The following is a 13904-nucleotide window of genomic DNA, read 5'->3' on the forward strand; positions in this document are numbered from 1 at the left end:
GCCTGTCAGCAATCCTTGGTGTTCCTTGGCTTGTAGACACGTCACTCCAACCTCTGCCTTCACATGGCCTTCTCCTCTTTGTCTCTGTGTGTCCTTCTCTTCCTCTTGTAAAAAACACCCTCATTGCAATTATCCAGTATGATCTCGTCTAAATCCTTACTTTACTTACATCTACAAGGACCCTATCTCCACATAAGACCACATCCTGGGCTTCCATGTAGACATGAAATTTGGGGACAGGGGAGACATTACTCAACCCACTACATTATTCTAAAGTGATCTCTCCCTCCTCTGACCTTTTTGGTTCTTAAAGTTCACCAACATCATGCATTTCATGTTCATCTATATTGTTATTTATCCCTGGATCGCTGCTATTGCTGCATCATGTTTTGTGAGGGAGCACTTTGAAGAAGAGAATATATACAAGAGTTGGGGGGAACCACTTTAACAAAAGTAATTTTAAAAACGTATTCATGTTTTCATTAGAGTTGTCAGGTTTATGAAATATTTAAACAGTACAATTATATTTTTCTTTAAATTTTTCAAAAATTATTCTGCATAAATGAAATTTAGCTCATATTTCATTGGTGTGTCAACACTTAGATCATTTTGTATTGATAAAAATAATAACTGGCGATTATTATATTCCAGAACTCTGTTATAATCCTTATATGTTACCTAATTCAGATAACTGACACGTGAGATAGATTATTAGTATCATTCCCATTTTCTTCTTGTGGAAACTGAGGCTTAGGAAGATTAACTGGCCCGTAAGTAGTAGAATTAGAATTTGAACCCAGGTCTATCTGATTTTAAAGACTAAACTTTTAATAACTACTCTGTGTAGCCTAATTCACTTAGCTAAAACTAAATAAATATCTAATGATTTCACTGAGGAGCAATAAAAGTGATTTTAATGATGAGATTTGTAACTGCCAAATATTAAATGCATTGACTTTGAGAAAAAAATTTAGTGGTGAATAAGTTACATATCTATTTACTGGAAGGTCTTTTGTTCAAACTGTCTTTGCCTTTAAGTAATTTGGAGAGCTAATAGTCTTGATTATGGGCTCTTAAGATCATATATACAGGGAAGTAATGAGATGCTGAAAACATATTCCTCTTAAAAGTCTTTAATGCTGTATCTTTATAAATAAATTAGTATTGATTTAGAACACTTATTTTAAACAGATGAGATTAAAATAAATATTTAATTTAATTATAGGAATGAACTACATTCTTTCACATTTTCCCTTACATCGGTTATCAGGCTTTCAGTGTGTGATTAGTACGCTTAAAGGATCATCAAAAATGTTTCTCTCAGCTAAATTATTCCCCCTTTCCCCTGAGTACTAATGCCTCATGCCCCATCCCAGCACATTAATGGTATGGAGAGCATTTCTGTGAATGAGGTATTATTTATTGAATTTCCTGAAACGTGTATTTTTAAAAGTGTTCTATTCCAGTTCACGGGCAGGGAATGTACTCGTACCATCTGTGCTTCCAAATGAGAGCTACAACACTTAGTCATCGTTTTTGGCCACTGCTTAATTATTATCTATCTCACTTTTTTCCCTGTACTTCACTTTTGGGAAACCATCTAGTTTCCAGCAAAGCATCCTTTTTATGCTCCGTAATAATTTTAAAATTAAATTCCAGGTTGTTTATTACAATATCATAATCTGTCTACTTCGTTCTAGTGTTCTTTCCCTAATGTGCATATTTTGCTAATCTTATAAGTCATATTGTTCCATTTAATACACCTCTTATTTGTTTTAGAGCAGTAGGTATTTCTTAGCATATTGTCAATTACATGAAAAGACTGTTAATGCAGGACATTATGTACAAAATTATTGATACTATAGACGGAAGCTAAGTTGTCTACATATTGTGCTAATTGCTAAGTTAAATATAAAGCTATAAATCAGCTATCATGATAAATCAGCTATCAGGATAAAGAAATGAGTAAAGAAAATTGATATTAAAAGAATTCCAATTCAGGTAATTATTTCTTCTTAGTAGGTAATAGGAAAATGGGTCAAATATTGTTTACCTGAGTTTTAGCACTCTTCAGTTGCATGTGTTCTGTTTTTGTTTTTTTTCTAGCGTGCAGTGTTTCAGTGATGTCAGTGCTATTATGCTGATTTCTTCACAATCATAATCATGTTTTGTAGTCGATATTACATTCAACAAGTAATTCTCCATCTTTCTCTGATTGCTTCAAGGTGATGACACAATGACAGGTGATGGGGGAGAGTACCTTAGACCTGAGGATCTAAAAGAACTGGGTGATGACTCCCTACCTAGCAGTCAGTTCCTGGATGGGATGAATTACCTGAGATACAGCTTGGAGGGAGGACGCTCTGACAGGTATTCACATAAAGCTTTCCCTTGATATCAGAAGTGAGTGCAACACACTTTTATGATAATAATAAAAAAAGTAGACACCGTTATTGACACTCGATAGGTATCTCACTACTCTCAGCAGTTAGCATGTTATCTTACTGCATTCTCTAACAACTTCAAGTGTCCATTTTAAAGGAAACTGAGGCCTAGAGAGATTAAGTAGTTTAGTAGGAGTCAAGCATTGTAAGAATCAGAGCCATGATCAGTAAAGAGCTCTGAACCATTAAAATATGATATTTTTTATCATCTGCAACTTTTTTCTCTAGGCAAATTAAAAGGACAGTTTTGCCTTATGGACACTCTTACTAAACGGCAGTTATAAGATCCTCCCAATCTCCTTGGGGTTTTCTGTTAGGGCCATAGTTTCTGTGAACAAAAGTATGTTGTGAAGAAGGGTTAAAAGGTAACAAATTGAGAAGGAAATGTTGCCTGGAACTGATTTTTTCATGAAAAAGAATCAGAACAGAATCCCTAAAGAGCCTGGATACCAAAAGCAATGATAGCAAAATCTGAAGGAGCCCAGATTTTATAGCCAAATCCAGGGAGGTTTATATTACATTCTGAAACATACAATCAATTTTGGGGGTTATTACTAACTAGCACACCAGGTGTTTATTATTTTTTGAGGTAAACTGATTAAGAACATTCCTTAGTGCCTCATCAAAAGTATGACTGTCAATTTAGGTTAAGCATGTGGTTGTACATATAGTGTAATGTCTTTTGCTACTCAATTATCTTAGGTTTATAACTTTAATATTGGCTCTATTCTTGGCTGTATCCAGCACATTTGGAGTGTAAGAAATAAATGCCTTAAAGAGTAGTCAATTCTGAATGGGCAATTAGCAAAAACAAGCTTTTCTTGGGCCTTTCCCTTGAGTACTAATGCCTCCCTCCTATCTTCTTTTTTTTAAAACAATTCAGTGTGCGTGTAATGAGTGCCTTTCTGGGCTGGCTCTGTGGTGGGTACCAGAGGTACAAGCATGACTAATATGTAATTGCTAAATTCAGAATCTAATGGAGTGAGAGAGAGATGAAGCTAGTGGTACCCACAGAGTGCAACTGGAGCCCTGAGGCTCAGGCTTCCTGGAGGGAATGAGCCCAAACCGAGACAGAATAATAGTGATGATGGTGAAGAAAGGTGGGGAGGGTATTTGAAGCCTTAAATAAGGTGAGCAAAGGCTCGTGGTGTATGAGAGAAACAGGATAGTGCAGTGTGGCTGGAGTGTAAGTATGAAGGAGGGGAGGTCACATTTACATTTCGGATGGATCCCTCTGACCGTGATATAGAGGATGAATTTTAGAGGAAAGTTGTCAAAGGGCTAAACTTGGCAGTATCGACCACCTGAGAAATTATTGCGGTAGTGTTCGCTGAAGTTGCTAGGATACAACTTGAACTCTAACCTGGGTGGTAGCAGTCATGGGAAGAGTTTTAGAAATGAAGAATTTGAGAACATATCTGTGAGGTAAAACTGGCCAGATCTGGCGATGGATTTCACGGGGTGGGTGAAGAAGAGGAAGGAGACTTGATTGGTTCCTTGGCTTCAATGACTTGGGTAGAGAGTGGTCCTTGGGATCAGGGTACACAGGGAGGAGCCATTTGGCGGGTGAGGGTAGGGGAGCTTGTGATGGTGTCAGTGTTCTAGATATTGAATTTTGACGCACTGATTGATTTGGGCCTCACAGTCTGAGATTCTTAAACGGCTTCAAATTTCAATAAAGTGAAATGTTTATGGCTTTGCAAAAATTCATAATAAGCTATGAATAATCATATTACTGTTATCCAAAAATCCTTTTTTTTTTTCCCAGCTTGATTTCTTTTACTAAGACTAAGTGCTTGATTTGATCCTTTTGCCTTCTTTGAAAGTACTTAGTACTGAGAAAGATTTAGAACAATACTTTCTATAAGACAGGGGTCAGTGGTTAGAGGATTCTACCTAAACTGAATACTTCTCAGCTTGTAAAGACAGGAGATATGAAACATTGAAGACGTGAGCTGTTGTCCAGCTCCACACTTGCATTTCTAGAACGCCAGATGTATTCATGCTCTCCAAGATGGAATTATAGTCAGTATCTCATTTTCATGATTGCAATGCAGTGTTTTATTTATTTTTTAAATTTTGCTTAGACAATTCAATATAAGTTACCTTTTTTCGGTAACCATTTTTTTCCTTTTCATTATTTCTTTATTTGGTGTGCTTTCAATAGTACCATGCCCAGGTAGGTATTACATAGCATGAAAACATGATTCTCCTGGATACATCCACATTTCCCTGCTCCCTGCTCAATGTGTGTGTGTGTGTGTGTGTGTGTGTGTGTGTGTCTGTCTTGGCAGGGGGTGCTTATATTCTAGAATTATGGATTTATTCTCAGATTAGGATTTTTATGTATTAAATTGAATATCTATTCAAGTTAGAAGGGTGAGTATTTTACTAGAATCAGTCTGTGACAGGCCCCAGGCCTGACTGTTTTAACGGTCACAGCTCCACCTTGTGGTTGATAAAACATTAGCATGGCTTCCCCAAAAGGAACCTAATTAGCCTATGTATAGTTGGAGATGATTAAAAAAAAATGATTCAGATGCCTAAAATGTACATGGATGCAGAAGAATAAAAATAGGTACATTTTAATCACATTGAATAGAAACACAGTCAAGTTGATTGGTTGGATTTTGTGTCCATTTTATTTTATTATTACAAATTAAAAATACTATTCAAATTCAATGTAAAACGCTAAATAACAATGAACCACAAAAGATTCTCCATGTATTAAATCAGACACATTGACATTTTTGGATATTCACTTGCTCAGTAGGTTTGAAAACACCGTTCATTGGATGTCTAATAAATATTGCAGCTTCCTAAGATAGTAATTATTATACTTTTCTGTGAAATTACAGACTTTGATATCACCTAATATGTGTCCAGAAGCCAGTTGTATCATGGTGAAAAAAGTATAAATTTAAGATCATAAAAAACTTTTGGCCTATCCCTTAGCTAAACAACAAGTAAAAATTTACACTTTTATGGATATGTGCTATTGCAGATTTATTAACTGAACAGCACCACCTCTGACTTGCTGGAAAAAAAAAAAAGGCAACTCTGTTGCAAAATATTTGAATTTGCTTGCACTGTTTTAAATCAGGGTAGGCGATTTCTGATCCAGAGACTTGAGTTATCCCAGACCTTTGTGCTGGTCATGATTCCTTTAGAGAGAATAATTTCTTTACTCTTGGAATATTCTTACTTCATATATTTCATTTAAGTAGATTCTATGACGTCATAGAAAAAAGATCAGTTAGAACTATAAACATTGATTAAATACCAATTAGCATTTTAGAAGGCAGTAAGCAGAGTGAACTAGAATAAAATCAGAGGATAGAGATATTTAGACATATAGTTTCAACTTATTCTCTCTCCCTCTGTCTCTCCAACTTTCCTCACTCTCTGTCTGCATCTTCTAATATCTTTTTCTCCCTACCCCAATCTCCTTTTTGTGGTCAGTCACTTTGTCTCTTTCTTTCCTTTCTTCTCCCCCTGTATTTCTTTCCTGTTGGGGCTCTAGGAAAGACAAAAAATAGCACCAACACCCCTTTGCTCCTGTTTCAAAACCAATTAAAAGATAGACCCAGGTATCGGGTAGCTGGATATCAGTAATCCACCTTTATTACTGATACATTGATTGCAGGACGTAGCTCTACATTCACAGCCAAATAAGCTCTTTAATACCTCGTTCCTAAAGCAGACAGACATCCACCCAGTTGTGGTGCCTCCCTGAGAGTGGCCATTGAGACCTGGCTGCCTTTTTTTCAAAGTTTACACATTTACAGTGGTGGCAGCCACGTCACTGGGTCTTATTTGAGGTACCTTCTTTTTGCCATTCGAGTTGTTCCCATCCAAGCTAAATTTCCATTTCCCCTTTGAGACCTGTGTTTCTACTATTCCAGTGCTGCCTTTAAGGGTTAATCTACGTAGTGACGACGTCTCTACTTGCTGTTATGAGCAGGCATCTTTACTCCTTTACTCCAGTGCCTGTTGGTCCTTTAGTACTGTTCATTCATATGAATCTAGCACTTTTAAATGTGTAGAGTCACCATCTGGATCTTTGAATTTTAAAGCTGAGGATAGAGATTAAGTAATTAACAAATCTGAGCCCAACAGAACTAATGGGGGCAGATGGTTGCGCCTGTAGACACCATATCATTTCAAGAGGTTGACCTCTCTACTGTTTGCCCTCTCTTGGCTCAATTCAAAACAAAATAAAGGATAATAGAATTTAAGAGCTGTTGATCTTAGTGCTGCCTGGTACAAAACAATACAAGTGCAGGAAAAAAAAATGCTCAGTCCATTAATTGAGACAAGCTTTTGCTGAGATTAAAAACCCCTTTCCCCAATAATTTAATCACCTTCCCATCCTCAATTTCAAGGTCACACCAGGGTTGGTCACAGCAGCCTGTTTATGAAGCGCACCATCGAAATCTAACTGCACAGCTGTAAAAACAGCTATAATGTAAGCTGTTTCCAAGTGCCAGGACTAAAACCCCTGTGAATAGGTTTGCTAGGCATTCAGGCTGCTCCTGCCTTGGCCGTGTCAGGAGCCTCAATCTTCCCCAAGAGCTTATATAACATAAAATAGTATATTGTCTAATTCTATTTAGATTTGATTTTATTATAAACACAGATTAATATAGGTGTAAAAACATAGGATCAATTAAATATTTATTTTATTTTTTATTGAAGTATATTTGATTATTTATTTATTTGGCCACACCATGTGGCATGTGGGATCTTAGTTCCCCAGCCAGAGATCCCAATGTCCCCTGCATTGGGAGCATGGAGTCTTAACCACTGGACTGCCAGGGAAGTCCCAGGATCAGACAGTTAAACTTTTTTTTGATTCATGTCACTTACCCTCTAATATTCGGCATTTACTTTGGGGGCATAAATCCTACAGCAGAATAGGAGAAAGCCCCAAATTACTATGAATTATCTCCCAAGTGATGATTTCCTCAAAAATAATTGAAGTTGGCAATATTGACACCTCATAAAGATGACAGTATATGGCTTACAAACTTAGGTATATTTGCAAAAGAAAATAGCTTCTGCTAATAAATATGCTAACTTGATGTTTAGTCCATAATTCTGTAGCGCTTCACTAGCCAAATACCTACTAGCTAAACGTAAATGAAACCTTGCTTCTATCAATATTGTGAAAGTTTGCATATCTCTTTATTTTCCCCTGTGGGCTTTGGGCTAATATTTTGAATACAGATCTTTAATACTTGGACTAACATGTGTAAAGTATAGTTTATTTAAGTTATCAATCTATTTGTCATTTGATTGTACAAATTGACTAGGAAGGAATGAAATTGCATCTATGCAAATGTCAAGGTTCACAAATTTCATTTGAGTATATAATTCAGAACTTTGAAATTCAGATTTATCAGAAGTGTAAAGCATTGATTATCAAGGCCTAAATCCCATTTTGAAGCCAAACCTCAGTTTTGGGTCAGTGTCTACTGGCAGTTCGTGTTCGTGCTGGCGGATGTGTGTGTTTTGTGGGTTGGTCTTGGAAACAGTTTCTTGTGCGCTTGCATCTCATTGCCACAGCAACCAGCACTCTGTGGTGCTTCACTCACCACACACAGGACATGCACAAGGAACAGTGCTGTCCTTTGAAATAGCATTGTTGGAAACACCAGGGACAAACAGGAGGGACACCACTTCCGCAGGAAACATGCATCTGGCCACAGTTCATCTCACTCTGTAGCTTCCAGGGGTGTGCACGAACATTCAGTCATTCACAGTTGGAGAGGAGGAAAAAGAGGCGTGGAGAGAAAGGAAAATGAGTGAAAATGGAACCTGTGCTTTCATTTCATTCTCTCCAAGGGCTGTCTTATTCCCCTCCCCCACCCCCTAATATTTTTCTTAGTTGCAGGGAGATTTACATTTAACACAGATTTAAACAATCTATCCTGGAATTATTTTCTGTGTGAATTTCTTATACTGGCAGTAAGTAAGCTACAGTTGTTGGTTTCAAACATTTCTGGGAAGAAAATGAATCAGATTAGGAGTATCAAATTTTATCTTCTGGATTCCCTTGTGCCCTTGCCATTGAGTGGTAGGAACCAGTCAAAAGATACGTTAGTTTAGCTGTGGGACAGAGAGGTACGGCAACACAGAGACCTGTGTTTCCTTCTTCCACGGTTGCGATTTATGTCCCCCTGGAAGTTGCACTGTTAGCTAATAGCACGCTTTTTTCACTCTCCTGCTCGGCTCATCATTTCATCCTCCCAACCCTACTACTGCTGTTGGTATTTGACCATGACCTCCTGCCAACCTACCAGCCTTCGATCCTTCAGTTCCGACAGGTCTCACACCCTGAGCCATGCCTCATACCTGAGGGACAGTGCCATGATTGACGACACAGTTGTGATCCCCAGTCACCAGGTATGTGACTTTTTGCCTTCACATTTCTGCTTTCTGGAGAGCTTTTTAGCATTATCGGATGCCGGAAATGTCCAGAGGAAGTTTTTTAATCTAAAAAAAATTGTATTAATTCAGTTGATAATCTAGGATAAGGGATTTAAGAGTTTTTCTAAAACATAAAAAATGTTTGCTGCATTTTTCAGTGAGCAGAGTTTTTCTAAAATAACATACTGCTTGTTTCTTCAGCTATACTGGATTCTTCCGGGTGGACATTATATATAAAACTCAATTCCTTTATAAAATCTCTATTAAAGGAAAATGTAAGCTAGGATGCATTTAAGGTAAAAGATGAAAGGTACAGGTTAAAAATATGTCTCTCTATATTTAAAATTGTTTTCTATTAGAAAAGATATAGAATTTGTTATGGAATATTTTCATTTTAGATATAATTTTATCAGCTTTGGCTGGATATAGGAAGTAGATGAACACCTACTCTTTTCAAAGACAATTACAGAAATGTGATCCTATATCAATAATATAATTTAAATGGGAATGCATTATAAAGATACATTTTAAATGCCTTGGTCTTCTATCATATTTTTAAATGAGCGTTTTTCCAGGTAATACCACTTTCCTGTCACGCCATTTTTTTAAAGTTCATTATATTTTAATTTAATTGAAGGAACGTCTTTTTATTAAATCCAGTGTTCTTTGTGTTTAGGTGTCAACTCTAGCCAAGGAGGCAGAAAGGAATTCTTATCGTCTAAGCTGGGGCACTGAGAACTTAGACAACGTGGCTCTTTCTTCCAGCCCTATTCATTCAGGGTAAGTAAATCAATATTATGCATCCAGATCGAGAGGTAAAAAGAGATGAGTGAAAATAACAGCTTTGTCCAGTAGCTTTAGCAGATGGCTAGCTTACAGGGGAAGTGACCTTTTTGAAAACTTGTCACTGCTTTATCCACCATGGACTCTATCCACACAAACAAACCAGCAAAAAGCGTCGAATTCAGCATAGAAGAACTGACCATTGTTTTCAAATAAGTCGTAGAATTGCGTCAGACAGCTTGCTAACTAACCAGAGTATACCAGTGGCCTCCTTACTGTTCACATTTTTGTCTTTAAGATGGCCTTGAAAAGAGGGGCAAGATCATTTGCTTTTTTGAAATTTCTGTTTACTAAGATTAACTGACTAGTTTCATAAATGCCTTTGCTTATGTTTTAATGCATTTAAAATCATGTTTACGGAAGTGTGAGTCATACAAATGTATAGAGGAGTTCACAAGCTGTTTGAAGTAGGGATATTCTAAAAAGGAAAATTTGAATGCAACCAGTCAGGTTCTCAGTTGTCTTTTAAAAGTCATCCAGATAATATATTTGCCACTACTTAAGAAATGCTGCCTATTTATATCAACTCATTAAAAAGTAGGGCTTTGAGTTAATAATTTTAAACATTCTTAAAGATCATCTTAAGTTATAAGAATTCAATTATGTGGAATATACATTCCTTAAGGAGTTTTAAATTGTAAACTCTTCATGATTGCTTTTTTCCTTACATTTCAATGGTGTCAAGTTGTATAGTAATTTCATAATTACATATAAACTTTTAAGATGTTTTTATTTAATCACTTTTAATCCCTGCCATATTTTATCTAACTAAATATAATATTTTGATTTAAATTATTATCCCAAACTCTTTTTCCATAATCCCCAGAACTATTTTTAGTAGATTCTTTCTTGTTCTGATTATTCTAAAATATTCTCCTTTCAGGGATTTCCCTGGTGGTCCAGTGGGTAAGACTCCGTGCTCCCAGTGCAGGGGGCCCGGGGTTCGATCCCTGGTCAGGGAACTAGATCCCGTATGCTGCAACTAAGACCCAGAGCAGCCAAAATAAATAAATATAAAAAAAATATTCTCCTTTCAGGAAAGCATTCTAAGATATTGTAGTTAAAAATGTTGTACTTCTTAGCCTGATCTTCTGTTAAAGGCTCGGAGAATGAATATAAAATTAGTTATTGAAAATAATCATAATACTCTTCTTTGTTAAATAAGTAAAAGCTAGTCCTTGATGCAGGTGTTATTCAAGGGAATAAAAATCAATTAAAGCTCATCCAAATTTACTTACATATTTTTAAGTATAAAATAATTAAAATCTGACAGCTATAAACTACTCAAAAAGCATAACATTGCATTCTGCTACTAAGTTTTTCAACAATGATGAGAAGAAAAAAAAAAAGAAAGTTGGACCTAGAGTGTTGATGGATAATAGTTCAGAATCTAGAAACCATAGTCTAGTATTTGAAGCCCATACCCAGCCTACAAAGTGACAAGATTATTTTAAGCAAAATGTAATTAACTATTAGTAACCGAATTTATAAAAGAGTCAAAGTGTTATGGTGGTATTTCAATTTCCAAAATAATTTACTTTATAAAAGGAATTTCTTAAAGAAGTCTTAACTACTGAAGGGCAGTAAAATACTCAGATGACGTACATCGATATACATACCAATAGTATAAAACTAGATACATGTGTAAGTAATTAGAATTGATTACTTATGATGAAACAAGAGTATCCCGTGGTTAAAGTTTAATCACTCATTAAAATAAGGATCTTTAAAATCTTGGTCTCTAATAAATCAGTTTTTCTGTTAACTTCACACCTGATCACTGATGCTAATCCTCAACGCTGGCTGTACATTGGTGTCACCTGGGAGCTTTAAAAAATATTGATGCCTGGGCCCCAACTCAAATCAGTTACATCACAGTCTCTGTCACTGGGGCCTTGGCACTGGTATATTCTACAAGTACCAATAGAGCAGATATATATGTTTTATACAAACCGTTAGAAAGGAACAAAATTGCCTAATAAAAGTTTGACTTTAAGGGTGACTTAGGTAATTAACATATGACTAGTTACTTCAAATATTTTTTATCCTTTCCATTTACTTAAGTATTCATTCTTCACACACTGTTGAATTCTACAATGTATTAAACCTTGTGCCAGGCACTAAGGAACATAGATGAGTAAAACCTAGCCACTACCTTTAAGAAACACACCTATGTGTTGTTATTTGAACTTGGAAGACAATCTCTGGAAGAGAGATAACATGATGGTTAAGAGTGTGTTTGGAATCAGATCAATCAGAATTCAGATCCTGGCCCTGACACTCAATATGTGACACTGGGCAAGTTGTATAAAATATATAAGTTTCAGTTTACTTACCTATAAGATGAATGTTATATTATGAATTCCATAGTGGAGCTTTAAGGATTCGACACTTCTTAAGTAGTTAGTATTTTGCCTAGAAAGAATAAGTACTCAATAGATTATAGTCATTAGTATTTATATAATCCCCATACACATTTTCCACATCTTTAACAAATTCCAAATCAGTGAAACAAAATGTATTCTGAATCCTCTAAATGACAATAACCAATGTGGTACAGTTCATAATGGCAGTGTTTGACTTATTATTTTTAATCAGGTAATCTATCATAAAGTTGTGTCTCTACTATAGTATTTGAATGAACACAGTGCAAAAGATGACTCTAAGAGGATGGGTAGTTACCATTGAAAGCTCAATGATTCTGAGGGTGATGGTATTTGAAAGCTACCATGATATGAATGTATATGAATAAAATTCATAATATATCATGTAACAATGACATGTAATTTTATTCATTATACACCAGATTCCTGAGTAATAGTTTTTATATAGTTTTCAAGGAACTGAGTTTCTCTTTAATTAATTGGGTGAATTCCTAAGCCACTTCAAAATCTGCCCAAAATATAAGAAAAAAATAATTTTTGATAGGAGGGATAAAAAGTTAGGTTTTATATGCATATGCCACTAATTTGATGTATAATGTTCTATTAGATTAGATAAAGGGATTTTAGATTAATGGAAGACACAGCTTCTACCAATAAGCACTATTAGTGATTTTCTTTTACTTCTACTGTTTCCGATGACTAATGTCTGCCACTATAGGAGAATAGGTATCAGTGATTAAAAAGCCTGTTCTGACCAAGAGATACAGCCAATAGCTAGCAAAAGAAAGGCTGACAGTAATATTTTTGTTGTTGTTCTTGAAGAAGTTGCCTTACTGATTCACACTCTAACCAACAATTATTATTTCTAGTATCCCAGTCATAATCACATCCAACACAAGGTTGGACAAGATTGAATTTGAATTTAATCTTCCCTATTTCATAAGTGCATAATGAATCAACAGATGTAAGGCACAAGTTCCTAGTGAGAGCTAGTTTTGTGACTCACTTGAAATATTATTTCGTAAGTCTTTATTTTTATACTTTTTTAATAACAGCCAAGTGCCAACAAATAAATGTCAATTCATGATGTTATACTACAAGATATGGTAACTAGAAGTCAATAAGAAAGTAATCTTTTAAAGGACTTCCTTTTCATAAAAACATGCTGAAGATGGTTCTGCTGTGAACCTAAAACTACTCTAAAAAATATAGTCTATTTAAAAAAAAAAAAAGTAAAGATGTTAGCTCAAATAGTGGAAGGTGATATTTGAAACTCAAGGAAGTTAAAGCTGTTTCTCATTTGACAACGTTAATATTTATCTAAGTACATATAGCGGTTAATTTAGCTGTTAGTGTATTTCAAACACTCCTTTTTTAAAAGGTACATGAAGGTAAATTCTTCTGGATGAAGAAAATTATTTTATAAGTAGCAAAACAACTGTTTTGTAAGGCTGGGTTTCTGGTCCAAAGGATATGTATATCCATTTATATATCATCAGGTGTTGAAAACCCAAGTGAACTCTGTGAAAAACGTATGGAGTGTTTTGAGGAAGAGCAGACTCAGGTAGAAGAGGAGTGAAAGGCAGGACTGTAAAGTGGGATTCAACAATATGACCAGCGAGGAAGACAGCAATCCCCAAAACAGGGAGTGAAAGTCTTGAAAAAAGCACTAAGATTTTGTTTGCATAGTTTCTGTTACTTACTAGTAGGTAATTAATGTTACCTACTCTGCCTTATAGTTTATGCTATTGTGTGTCATTGGAGCTATTTTTTTTTAATTGTGCCTTTTCTGTTTGCATTT

General features: G+C 35.6%; 1 protein-coding gene across 11 annotated transcripts in view; it reads left to right on the plus strand.

The window, feature by feature from the left end:
- ANK2 (ankyrin 2) overlaps window positions 1–13904 on the plus strand; it is a 242476-nt gene that overhangs the window by 169024 nt on the left and 59548 nt on the right. For all 11 annotated transcript variants that reach the window (XM_082653618.1, XM_082653622.1, XM_082653624.1 and 8 more), the window contains 3 exons: window positions 2226–2370; window positions 8750–8852; window positions 9553–9656. In XM_082653618.1, the coding sequence (XP_082509744.1) occupies window positions 2226–2370; window positions 8750–8852; window positions 9553–9656 (352 nt within the window). The remainder of the gene's footprint in view (window positions 1–2225; window positions 2371–8749; window positions 8853–9552; window positions 9657–13904) is intronic.

Source organism: Grampus griseus (genome assembly GCF_964374135.1).
Source record: "Grampus griseus genome assembly, chromosome: 4".
In the NCBI taxonomy this organism is placed as follows: domain Eukaryota; kingdom Metazoa; phylum Chordata; class Mammalia; order Artiodactyla; family Delphinidae; genus Grampus; species Grampus griseus.